At 37.4% G+C, this 13,644-nt stretch overlaps 1 protein-coding gene across 1 annotated transcript in view; it reads left to right on the forward strand.

Annotated features, from left to right (window-relative positions):
• Positions 1-13,644, forward strand: part of CAMK4 (calcium/calmodulin dependent protein kinase IV) — a 138,579-nt gene that overhangs the window by 89,855 nt on the left and 35,080 nt on the right. The window contains exon 5 of the mRNA XM_041467198.1: positions 2,585-2,657. Within this exon, the coding sequence (XP_041323132.1) occupies positions 2,585-2,657 (73 nt within the window). The remainder of the gene's footprint in view (positions 1-2,584; positions 2,658-13,644) is intronic.

Raw genomic sequence — 13,644 nt, forward strand, 5'->3', positions numbered from 1 at the left:
AGTTGTTTCTTATTGCTTTCCAAAAATATGGGCCCACACTTGATAACATTTATTTATTTTAAAGTGCAAATTACAAGGCTTCATCTACAAGGTCTTTTTGTTTTCTTTCTGTGTGTTTAATATAAATAATGAGAGCAGCATGCTATCCTCACCAGCATTGTCTAAGTCAGCGTGGACTCATCTTGAGGTCAAGAGGATAGCCTTGAGTGTCTCTTTGATTTTTCCCTTGTTTCCAGTGGTCAGGTAATTAACATTGGCTGGGCATTTACAGGAAGCTCCTGTTGTCTTTGATTTTGATGAGTGGAGGAAAATACAAAGCCATAGACTTCCTTAAAGGGTTTTGTTTGGGTTTTTTTTTCATTCCTCTGGTTTATGTGTTTCAAAAAAATAGAAATAGAAGTACCATACTGTAAATAGAGAATATTTTTGGATTAAAGGAGAAATGTAAATTGAATTGTAACTGCATTACTTCTTATTTCTCTGATCTTGTTCTGAGATGTATTGGAAAAACAGAGTATTCTAAATACTGTTTAAGCCTTCGAACCCGCCTCATGCATTTCTGAAGCCAGGTGCACAAGGTCATTCTGCACCTGGTGGACTCAGTGCCTGGGGCAGGGTGGATGCTACAGACAGGCACATCTGGCTGACACTAAATACTTCATTTGAATCAAAAAGGAGGAGAAAGCAAAGACAGTATATTTGGGGCAATGAATGCAAGAGCATTAATGGGCCTCAAGTCTCACAATGTAATTCAACACAAGAGGATAATTCAGCCTGAAATGGCTAAGGAGTAATCTAGACTTCAAGTATAATGTAGTATTTTATTGCATAATTTTTAGGTTTTTGCAACCTCTTTCCTATACTTCAGGATAAAAGCCTAATATAATGTCTCAGTGAGTAAGATTTGCTTTGTTTTCCCCTTATGGTGATAAGTTCCAGTAAAACTCTCCCTAATGGTGTAAACAGATGACCAAAATAGGAGAAGGGCTGAAGGCACAAAAAAAGCAAAGGTGTTAAAGCAGTGCCTATGGCATGACAGCTAAAGGGTTGCCAAAAAACCCAAAGAGCCCAAACCAAACAAGCTTCTAGAAATATTCCCAAGCAATTATGCAGCAAAGAAATAATGATGAAATAGAAGAGCTGCTTGAGAAGGATTACTTGCTGTTATTGCTGCCACATGAGTAGACTCAGTGATCTGTGAACACAATGAGTGTAAAGGTCAAGTAATGGCAGCTGGTTGGGAATATCCCTGTGTAGACTGCTTCCCACAGTGCCATGCCAGTTGCCTCTGCTTCTGGTGGAGGGCTATCTTTGCATTTTTTCTTACTTCTAATCACTTTATGCTCTAATGAGTATAAAGTAATGCTTTTCATATGTAGTTACTCACACCTTTCCTGTCAGTTTTGTGAAGCTGTGAGGAGCTGCACTGATGGTAACTCAACATTAGTTTGTTATTTCAGAGAAAGGAAGTGATAAAAAGTGCAGAGCAGGAGTAGTGGGGAGGAAGAAGGGTAGTCTTCCTGCCACCAGCAGAGCCTTTTTATGGATCTTGAGGCAGAAGGTCTTTCCAGTGACCTCAGACATTAAAAGTTCCTTGCCGTTCTGCTTCATGGGGATTTTAGGATATCGTTTTATAGAACCGGATTGTCTGTTTGCAGAACATCACTTTATAACATGTCTTGTAGACACCACAGGTTCAGTTTCTAGACAACATCTGTCTATGTTTTCTTGGGCTCTGAAAAATTAATACACTAAAAATATCAAGACTTCAGATCACAAATCTGACCTTTAAGGTAACTTTCTGAGGGACAATTATTGTAGTTCACAAATACTATGCTCAGTTAAAAGCATTAGTAAAAACACTGTTGAGTGTTTTAAATAGAGTATTAGGATATCTTAATGATAGATCCTTCTTTTATTAACTGCTTCTACATCATTGTGCAAACCTGTGTCTACTGCTGGCAATGTAAGAAAAGGTAGCTTTTCTGAAAGAAAAAAGAGCTTTAGTTGTAAAAAAACTTGTATATCTTTGCATATAGCACCCCCAGCTTTCTACTGAGGGAAAAAAAGACAGTTGTTCAGCCCATCACACTTGAGGAATAACTTGAAACTAGTAAAGTTTTACACCAACCTTTTCCCTTTAATAATTCAGATCTGTTTGGGCATAGCATAATTCTTTTGTTTTATAACTAACTATCTATCTGTCTACTAACTAACTAACTAACTGGGGAGGAAGGTCTTAAGTTAAATATAAAAGTTAAAAAAACAGTTCCTACATGTTGAATAGTTTTGTCTTTCAGTAATTCAGTTTCCTTGAGTGTCAGAAAGTTTCAAAAACTTTGAATTAAACATGTACATATATTATGAGCATCTTATCCAGTTGATATCTTACCTCCTGTATTTCATTTAACTGGAAATCAAGGGTAACTTAAATTGCAAAAGGGCTATTTTCTAGTCTCTTGGGGACATTCCACTGTCCTGGTCATATTTAAATTTGATTGCTTGCTACCTCATTTTTGAAAAGCAGCATCTACCTTCACTATTTATTCACCTTGGTGCTTAATTGTGTTGGTTTTTTCTGTAGGATTGTGGAAAAGGGGTACTACAGTGAAAGAGATGCTGCTGATGCTGTCAAACAAATCCTGGAGGCAGTTTCTGTGAGTATTTTCTGGCATTTCATGCTCAGCAACTTATTTTTCATCCATGGTTGCTCAATAAATACTTGTGTGTGAAAGAGGCAGTGTGCACAGGTTTCATCCGACAATTAATTCCATACCAATCATTTTTAAGGTAATCAGTGACACTTTGAAGAATTCCACTTCAATCACAATGACAGTACTGTTGAGAGAGAGCAGAACAATAATTGTTGCCAGTAGCTTTTGCAGTTTCTAATATACCTTCTTCCTCTTTATGTTTTGTGCTTTTCAAACACTGGATTTTTTATATAATAATTTCACATTCTATTAGTTAGAGAAAGGCATACAGATTCTTGAGGAAGGCTTCCAATGTCTACATACAGTATTTCTGTACATTTTCTGTGCTTCTTAGTCACTTGTGGATCTTCCATCTGATTTCACACCAGATATTCTCCAAACCAGCAATCAGATGCTGGGGAAATACTTAAGAAATTAATTTGCCCATTGTCCAGTGTGTTAGTACTGTTCACTTCCAGTACAGAAGAGAGGTGACAAGAGAAAAGAGAGGTCAGCCTGCAGGGCTCATTTGAGGGATGTTAGTGGTGAGGCAGGTTCTATCCAGGCCATCCATGGAAACTCAGTGTCAAAGGAGCTGTCCTCAGAAATGGACTGGTGGTGATTACTGGCCTCTGCAGAAGGTATCCAGAGATGAGATGAAGAGATTACTGGTTACAGCAGTAATTCTGTTCATTAGAAGGAGCAGGACAATCTGGGCATGTTTGCCTGGGATGATAACAAAATACCTCAGTGTGAAAAGCCCCTATTGGTATTATTTGTGAGCTTGTTCACACTAAATAAGATGTGAGAACTGGTGTTCACAACACTAAATGCATATATTGCAAGACCATGCATGTTCGCTTCATGGTCCCTTCGAATGATGCGATGTCTACAGTATCACTCTCATCCAAACAAATTTAAATTATGTATTTTACAGCACATCATAATACATTTGTATAAACTTTTAAAATTGGCTCATATTATTATTTTATTACTAATTTTTTTCTTTCTGTTGAAGTGCGCCAGTTAAAATGGCTCTACGTTATTTAACATTCTTTTACAAAAAAATTATTATTAAGTTCTGCTGAAACATGTTATTTTAAAGCCAGAACAAAAGAAAAATCTTCAGCTTCTATTAGCTGTAATAGCCTGGCTGAAATCAATGGAACAGTGATGTATGAAAATTAAAAAGCTGATTTTTATATAAGCAATACTCAGGATTTCTAAGGTTCCTTGTAGTAGATCCCTAACTAGGATGAGCTGTATTCACTTCTGCTCTTATAGCTGACACCAGACATCTAAGCTGAAGCTGGAAAAGCTGTGGAAGTGGCAGTTCCCAGCTTTGCAGCCCTGCTGAAGTACTCTGATAGATTTGGGCTATAAACTTGACAGAATGGTGTTTGTGAGCAGGACAGGAGTTATTGTTAGAAACTGGAAAATGCTGCTGTAGTAGAATAATCTTTTCAAAATAAAATGAAATGTATCCACAGATCATTCTTAAAACCAAATATTTGTACAATTTGTACAATAGGCAATGCCAGTGAATACCCTTCAGGCCCCACAACAGGCTTTTTTGATGTATGTAATTTTTATAAATTGCACTTTGGAAAAGCAGCATCCAGCCTTCCTTTTGGTGACCTCTATTGAGCTAAATGTTCTATAAGGCCCCTGTTCAGGGCTGTAGCTATAGTCATGGATCTGTCCTTGCAGTGGATCATTAATGAGGAGGTATTACGTCTTCATATAGCAAAGATTTTTATGAGACACTTCTAAAGAATTTAATAAGTGTAGACTGGCATTTTAAAAGCACATAAGCATTTTTATTCAATTTCCTTTGAAACTGTTAAAGCAAATGGACTAAGTAACAGACTAATCAATAAAGCTTCTGGGTCTGTCTGGAGTTTGTGATACCTGAATACCTGTGCACCCAGCTCTAACTGGCTTACCAAGAATTAATCAAGCAGCCAGAATGTCACACAGAAGTTTAATCTGAATCTTCATGTCACAAATCCATCATAAATATATCAGACATCTGTAATCCCAAGATCAGAGAAAATAACAAAACTAGTATTTTTGTGTAGACCTCCACATTAATTTTGTCTTTTTTCATGATTTTCCTTTTTTTGTTATTTATATCTGATCTGGAGTTCCCAGCCAGTGACTGTATTTGCCCATAGAAGGAGCACATTACATTTTTTTCCTCTCTTCTCCATTTTTGCCTTTTCCATTATTCTTTAGCTCTTCTTCAAGCTGGGAGATAGCTTCATTCATAAAAGGCTTATACAAAACTAGGTCAAACCAATGTTCATCCCTTTAGCTCTTCTGCTGGGATGTTCAAAACAGGTGGAGAGGTTTTGTTGCTATCTGACAGCACAGGGAGATGAGATGGAATTTCATGTTTCCATGAATGAGTTTCATGCCTAAAGAGGAGGCATTTGAGGGCAGTTTTTCTTGGAACACTATTGGAATTTTTCTCAGGGAATGAGCTGCATGCAGTGTGGTCTTCTTGCACACTTATTCTAGTAGCAGTTTTGTTGTTTTCGTTTGGGTTTTTTTGTTTTGTTTTGTTTTTGGGTTTTTGTGTTGATTTTTTTTGTTGTTTGATTTTTGTTTTGGTTTTTTTTTGTTTGTTTGTTTTTTAATAAGTGAGTTTCTGCATGCAGATGAGGCCAGATCTTCACTGGTTGTCTTGAAGAATGAGTTGTTGATATTTTGGTGTCCAAGTTGTCCTCAAAAGATTGGTCACAAAAGGAATACTGTACTCTTTTTTAGGAGAGGAACATACATCTATTGTTTAGCTGGTTAAACTTTATAAAATTACACTGGTTTTTTTTTTTTTTTTTTTTAATGTGTACTTTTTAAATCTTATATTTGTTGCTAAAAATAATTCTGTTCCTTCTTACCTATTCTGCATTAGTGTATACTTTGGAATACTTTCTGCTTGGGGATTAAAGTACTCTTCTCAATATATTTAAATTTGAAATTAAGTATAAATTAAGTATAAATTTTAGTTTTTGTATTTAGGATAGTTACTAGTATATGTACTATATGTACATCCATACATATACATACATATACATATACATACATATACATCCATCAGTCTCTAAATTAATTTCCCATCAAATTTTACAGTAACTTATTTTCTTAGATGGCCCATTATCTTGTCTAGATAGGAATATTTTCCTGAAGTTATATGTGGGACTCGCTCCTTTTCTATTTTTTAATTTAAATTTTCTACTGCTTCAAGCTTCATTATAGATCTGCACTTCTGTTCAGATCCTTGTCATCTTAAATAACAGGGAGCATGCTGAACTGTCAGGTATGGTGCCAAAGCCTGGAGGCACTTAAGCAACTTGCAGATGTGAGAGAGAAAATTTAGATTAAAAGTTTCTATCAATTTCATGGAATTTTAATCAGTCAAATAATGAACTGTATGTTAGTAGGTAAGAACCTACTTATGAATATGCAGCTTGCAAGCACATTTACAATATCTGAGTTACTGGTGTGTCTGACAATTAAAGCTGAGGCCAAATGAGCTAATCAGACTTCTAAAGACAGGACAAGACTCAAGGGAATTTATTTAGATATTGGGGGGGTTTGGCATTCAAAGAAAAGCGTGCAAGAGATAAAGATTATGCAGAGGTTTCCTTTTTTCTATACAGTCATCGAGTTAGTTCTTGCTGGAGATAGAGACAACGAATGTATTTTAGTTTTAGCCACCAGCTACAAGGTGAACTTACTTGAGGTGTAATTGTCACAGGTTTCTGAAATTTTGAACAAGGTGAATGTGTTACATTTTCAATATATACTTAACAAGCCTAAAAAGGCACACCATAAAAAAGGATAAGAATTGGGAAGAAACATGGAGATCAGTTCTGTAGAAAATGAAGTCAAAATTAACAGAAGAGAATGGCAGGGATGCCTAGGTATTACAAAAGAGGAAAAACTTGTCTAAAATAGTAGCAAAGTTTGGGAATACTCTATGTAGGAAGAAAAATACTATGCTTGATTGAACATATGGAAGAACATTGACTTCCTCTCTTTAGAAGATTTTACAAAGGATTTTCTTTTCAATAGAAGAGGCATTTGTACCTTCAGTTTCTCCCCCTTCACTGATGAATCCTGAGTGTTTTCCATCCTCCCTCTGACAGTAGACAGTGGCTTTCTGAGTCTGCTCCTGGTAGAAGTGTTTTTATCCACAAGGAGGAAGTTAAGGAGCAGCCACTGTTCTGATCTAAGACTACCCCCCAACCCCTGCTTTTCTGATGGGGAAAGAAAGGGCAATGTAAAATTCTTCTGTCAAGTGTTCTGTATGTTTGCTTGAAAGTGGAATTTCAGAATCTTGCAGGTTTAGACCAGATTCAGTATGTCTTTAACTATGTGGTTGTTGCTGAAGACCAATGCTTGGTACTATAAGACAAGGAATTTGCTAAGGATTATGATTTTGTACTGTATTCCCTGAAAGCATGGTCCCCTTTGGCCATTGCCCTTTTTACAGGCTCAAAGCTTCTTGAAATAGCAGAGACACTACTTTGATAGTGGTTGTATTAGACTGCAGAATAAAGAGATTCTAGAAATATTTTTAAAAAGGACTTCCATAATAAACATGCCTCACACATACAATAAACTCTGTGTAACAAGGCAGAGTGTCAGACACAGAGGAAGAGTGAAATAAGGGGAGAATCTATTGTTTGTTTGCATTGTATCTTATAATACAGTGAAGGCAGGCAAGGACTGATGGTTGGATTGCTATCAGGATGTGTTTTGCAGGTAAATTACTTTCATTCTTCCCTGAACTGGGTGTATTGCCAGAGCAATGATCAGTAATGGTTCCATACACAGGATAATCTGCTTAGAGGATGAAGGCATTCTTAATGAGTCAGTTCATAATATTGCAAGCTTACATTTGATTGCTTTTCATGTTTGTTGTAGACAGATTTTAAACTATTTTTTCTTGTTATTGGGGAGGGTAACAGAGTGGGACTTATTATCACACTAATCTGATTTATCAGTGCCTTGATTCAAAATTGTTTTTTCAAAAACATTTTTTGAGATCTGTTTTCCACTGAGTACAAGGTTCCTCTTGCAGCACAGATATTGAAGAAGAGTTACAGTCAAAAGAGCCCAGCAATGCTGTCATCAGCAATGAGGAAATGAGGGTATTGTATTTGCTATTATCACTAATAGAGGAAATAGAGTGAGCAGATTTATTGTATTACAGTTAATGTCCAGTGCAGCAAAAAAGTTAGGGTCATATTTGCCTAATTGTTACTATTTTTATTATGCTTTCATCTAGGTAAGCTGTCCTACGCTTGTTTTCGAAACACTTTACTACAATATTAATTTTGGAAAATATTTGGAAATAACAATGAAAGTGACTAATTATCACTTGTTTTAACTCTCAGCACACCACAAATACAATGCCAAATTATGCTGTGTTTGAGTCAGTAGCTGATACTTAGTCCAAAAGACTGACATTTCCAGGGACATTGCTGTCTAAGAACTGACTGGGGACTCAAGGATTTGACCTTTTCCCAATTCATCACAGGGAGATGGGCAATTTTTCTGCACCTTCATTTAAAAGATGGATTGTTGGAAATATTGTGTGAAAAGAGTGCTGACCCTGTCCAAAGGCTGAGTCTATCTGCCTCATTCACTGATTCTTGAGGCATTGTTTGGTGATGGCCTGGCCATCTCCTTTAGAGAGGAAATAGCATAGGAAACGAGCTCTGTGAAGGTCTGAGTCTTGTCTTTAGACAACCACACTTCTGTATGTTAGCCAGCACAAAGTTAGCAATTAATAAGCACAAGCAAAGGAAAACAACTGTGTTTATCTCAGACCTTAAAGTGCTACTACTTCTTTTATTAAAATAATTTTTATTGCATGTATTTTGCAAACTGTAATGCAGGGATAGGGCACTCAAATAACTGTTCCTATGGGACACACTGTACATTCTGCATCTCCAAAAAGCACATAATGCTATATGAGCTTGGCAGGGCTGTGAAGGTTTCTGAGTTGGAGAAGCTCCTAAAGTATCCTGAGATCCTCACATACTCTGTAGAAACAGTAAAAGTTTACCAGCTGGGTGCTGCAGAGAGAGTCAAAAAGAATTGATGAAGTCTAAGGAGGTATCAGATATTGCCCAGGAGGAAATACCAAAGTAGAAAACCAGCCAGCTGTGCATGGAAAGATAGAGGATAATTGTTAACTGACACTGCAGGAGTGCCACAGGTAACTACTGCCCCTCATGCAAACTGTGCAGCCTTGATAAAGTGATAGCAGTGAGGACACATTGCAGTATTTCACTAAGGACTGAAAGGCATCTGGTTAAATGTTACATTTAAAAAGAACCACCTTTATAGACGTCGCTACTTTGTCCAGAAAAATATTTACTGAAGCCTAAGGAAATCCTTTTATCCAGACCTCCAGGAGTGTTTTCTCTTTCCTAAGCCAACTGTGATTGTAAGACTAAGCAAGGACAGGCTTATCTCCTTGTGTCTTACTATTCATGCATCAGTAATCATGGTAAGGAATAAAGAGATGTTGATTTCAGGAGTAAATTACAAGGGAACCTGTGAAAAGAAAGACAATTGCCAAAAAATTACTCAGTAGTATTATTGTAGCCTTAAGCAATTTTGCACCTCCAATTTCATAGTACTAGACTGGCTAAGATAGCAGCCTCTCAGCAGAACAACTGCTTGCAAAATTGCATATTTTTCGTTAAGTTGTATGGAAACTTACCAGAATCCCCATGATGTGATTTGAAAAACCATTAAGATAATTTCTTCCCTTATGGGGGGAGATTTCTGACATGCCAAGAAGTTGTCATAAACTAAGATTGACTGACACTGATCCCTTTTAAATAGACTACCTAGAAATTAATCAGTCATTGTTTCAGTTCGGTGGATCTATTTCTGTGGCCCTGGTAGCCTGAGTGAATCATTTAATCTCTCAAGATCCCTAACTGATCCCCTGAAATGTCAGAAACTGTGGATGTTTTGAAAATTGTAATGAATCTGTTTTTCTCCTTTTTTATTTACTCTTTTCTGATTATTTTTATGTCTCTGAGTGGCTGGTTTACATGATGTTGTCACACTTGTTTGCTGGCATGTGAAGAATGCTTTCTGAAGGCTTTTACCTCCATTTTATTGTTTCTATCAACAAATCCAGGGAATGCATAGACTTGAAATTTCACACACTCCTTCTTTTCAGTTGAGCTTTACACAGACTTCCATGTTGGAAGAGCCAAACCCTGGCAGAGGTAAATGTTGAAGGTAATGCTTCTGGCAATCAGCACCACCCCACTTCATTACATTTGAATCCATTATTTTACTTCATGAGCTAGAAATAATGAGATCAAGTATTTATAAGAAACAGTGTGTCTCCTTGGTTCGGGTAGTGGGGGGAAAGTGCTTTTTTAGGAGCTATGTTAGATGGTGCCTGAATGAAGAACACAGTCAATGGTAGTTTGATTTCTGGACATTTACAAATTTGACTGTTTGGTGAACAGTGCTGGATGTGAGGATTTTGTTTTATTTTCTGACACAAGTTCTTGTGCAATAGTAAGGATGGGCAGCACCTGAAGTGTTAACAAGCAGTACATTTCGTTATTGAAATGTGCTTTTCCAAATTCTCTGCTCAGCTGAGTCCATCTGATGAGTAGCAATAGCAGAAATAGCATGCTGTCAGAAATAAACATATTAATATTTTTTTTCCTTATGTTTTAAAGTCACTTTGTTTTACTATTGTGGTTTCCTGTCTATAAAATATTATCATATTTTGTAATTATTATCATACTTTATGGCAATACAATATATAAATTCTGAATTATATTTGAGTGAGCAAAATCTAACAACTGTAGAGCTAGGTATAATAAATTATCAAGGCTGCAATCCTTTTCCTTGCATCTGACTGTTCCTGCTTCACTGGGGTTCTTACATCTTTCTGTGTGACACAATGATGGATTTTTTTTATAAGGAACTTGGAAAGTCAAGCAATAAAATCTGTTAAAATTATATCCTTCATTTAAAAATCAAGATTTAATCTACAATTCCATAAAGATTTGATATACCTGGTATGGAACATTGTTGCCAACAAAAACTTCAGCATGGTTTTCTGTGCAAATACAACCAGCCTGGAATAAGTTTGCGCTTGTGGCTGTCTGGAAGAATGAATAATTGAACAAATTCAGAAAAGATAAATTTGAAAGCTCCATGTCTCTCAGAAATAAGAGTTCTTTCTTCCTGAGTTCTGAGAGAGTGCTTCATTAAAGTACGTTTAGTCTGAGCACGACATGAGCATCCAGCTGTACACAGAATGTCTTGTCTTGTAGCATTTTCCTTGATGACAGGACTAAAAAAATTTCTTCTGGCTGCTTCATTTTTTCCATCTTGTGAGAGAGATGTTTGGTAACATCTTAGTTTCTTGTAAAATGTATTTGAAATTATTCAATAGTCTGAAAAATTATAAGTTGGAGGGAGCAGACTGACTCCCTCCATCTTCTTCCTGAAGAAAGAAACTGAAGAAAGAAAGAACTAAAGAACTTACTGAAGAAAGGGTAGAAGAAAAAAATAATGCAGCATATGTCCTAAAGATGAGATCTATGCAATCAGGGTTTACCTCCCATATTTTACTCATGTCAGTCCTAGTTTTTCCTTCTGAAACCCTCTCTCTGACTCTGTTTCTCATTGGAAATCCAAAGTAGGATCAACAAGCAAGCAAGTGTTGGTTCACAGCTGCAGGCAGACAAGGTACCACAGGTACCTCAGCTCCCTGCCTAGTGAGAACTGAGAGTTGCTTTCTGCAGACACCTTCTCCTCAGACAGGGCCTTCCACCTCAGTGGCTGCTTCTTCTTCAGGTTTACAGGGCTCCCACCAGCACGTGCAGGAGCCAAGGGATGTTCCTGACCTGCTCCTGCTCCTGCCCGTGCAGATGCTGGTCCAGAGGTGCACAGGCTGGGATCTGCCAGCATTTTTGCTTCCTGTGCAGGGACAGATGGAAGGGTGGTTCCCCTTCATGTTGGGTGCTTTCCACAACTCCCATCCTCCAAATGGTGCAGTAGGGTAATGCCACTTACTGCATACCCAGATTTGTAAATTAAGTATTCTGCTGTTCACATGCCTACTGGTAAACCAAATAGATGAACCTAAGCCAGTTTTTTTTATAAGAACAACATAGTTTCATACAAAATATTCTTAACAAATCAGGGGTTATCTCACTATTTTGAAGGATTCATCTGGTTTTCTGTGAAAACATAAGTCCTTGCAATAATTTTGAATGGATGATTGTCTAGAAGGACAAACCTATCAAAAATTAAATTAAATTAATACAAATAAAATTAGAAGCTTCCATCTCCAGTAAGCTTTGAAATCTCTAAGCAGGTAGTGTGAAGAAAAATCTGGGAACCAACTGAAAGACAAATTCTGATATACTTTGCTTTTAAATACCTGTGTAGTCACTGAAATTTGCAGCAAGGATAAGGTCCAGTATGTCACTTGAATATAAAATAACCATTTTCAGCCCTACATGTTTTTGCAATTCTTTCCATGTGAGACTGCAGGATGGCTCCTGTGCTGAGTTGACTCTAGTGTTATCAGTGGAGGTATTTCAGCTGCCACTTTCCTAAGCTTAATTTCAGAGTAGGGGTCTGTGAAGGGTCCCCCATTTAGTCAGGTACAGACCTTCTTCCTTTCCAGACTTGCTGCATTTTCCCCATCTCTGCTAATCCTAAGAAGCAGACTGAAGCAGATATGTCTGAGCAGATCTTTGAGCATGTGTTTCAGGAATGCACAAAATGTTATTATAGTTGCATCTTAGTGATAATGAAGAAATAACTGTTTAAATAACATAAGGGTACTTTCCAAACTATTGGATAAGATGAGTGATATAATTGGGTTAACATTGCTGCAAGTGAACTGGTTGGTAAATAGAAATTGGAATAGCTAGCACAGCATGTCTATTTTGCAGCTCTTTTTGAGGTCTGTAACCCCGTAAATGGAGTTCGGGATCACACATGGTGACTGCTCCATGGTGCACCTGTGCTCTGTGGCTCACATCACACTTCAGGCTTTAGAGCTGATGGGTAGCAGCCTGGCACTGGCAGAGTGACCTCTACTCCCATGTTCCCGCTGCCACATAGATGTGAAAGACAAAGCCCTCGGCTCCACAGCTCCCCATGATCCACCCTGTGCCAGATTCCTCAAAAAACAAATGCCAGAGCTGGCCAAGTTTAGATCTGTAACTCAGATGACACTGTCTTCCCCAGAAAGCCTTTAGTGTGTCGAAAGCAAAGGTTCCTGAAATGCTGTCACTCTTCAGGTTTGATACTCAGTATGTTGTTACACAGAATGGGCATGTGGCTCTTCAAGAGTAAATTATTCATCCCTTACCATATTACTATTTTACTTACTGTTCTTCCTGGACTTTATTTTCCATGACCTTTTCTCTTTATTGTTTCTCAGAATTGTTTGCTTTCTGCATGAAATACAGACCAACGTATCTAAATAATGAAAAGTCATGGAGCAGTTCATAGCTTTCTGTCAGTCTTCAATTTGATTGATTTGCTTAAATCACAGAGCTGATGTCTGCTATCTAGGCAAAGAAAATTAAATTATTTAACATGGTAAGACACACCTAAGCAAAAGAAAAGTGATTCCCTGGGCTATTGTTTTCGAATACTAGCAATGTACCTTGGAGAGCTGAGTTTGTTTCAGAGCTGTGTCCAATGTGTAGTAAACTTGGCAAGGGCCTTTGGCTGAAATCCTTTCATGGAGCTTTGGACGTAGTGACACCAGAAAAATAAGGCTGGTCATGAGGCATCCCTGTTGGACCTCCACCACAAGAACAAACCCTTAATCACATCCCTTCCTTAAAGACCAGCTAAAATGATCTCTGACACAGCCCTTACAAAAATTCTCATCTGAAGCCAGAAGTGATGAAAAGAGCCT

Source organism: Pyrgilauda ruficollis, unplaced genomic scaffold, assembly GCF_017590135.1.
Source record: "Pyrgilauda ruficollis isolate IOZ18807 unplaced genomic scaffold, ASM1759013v1 scaffold202, whole genome shotgun sequence".
NCBI lineage: Eukaryota > Metazoa > Chordata > Aves > Passeriformes > Passeridae > Pyrgilauda > Pyrgilauda ruficollis.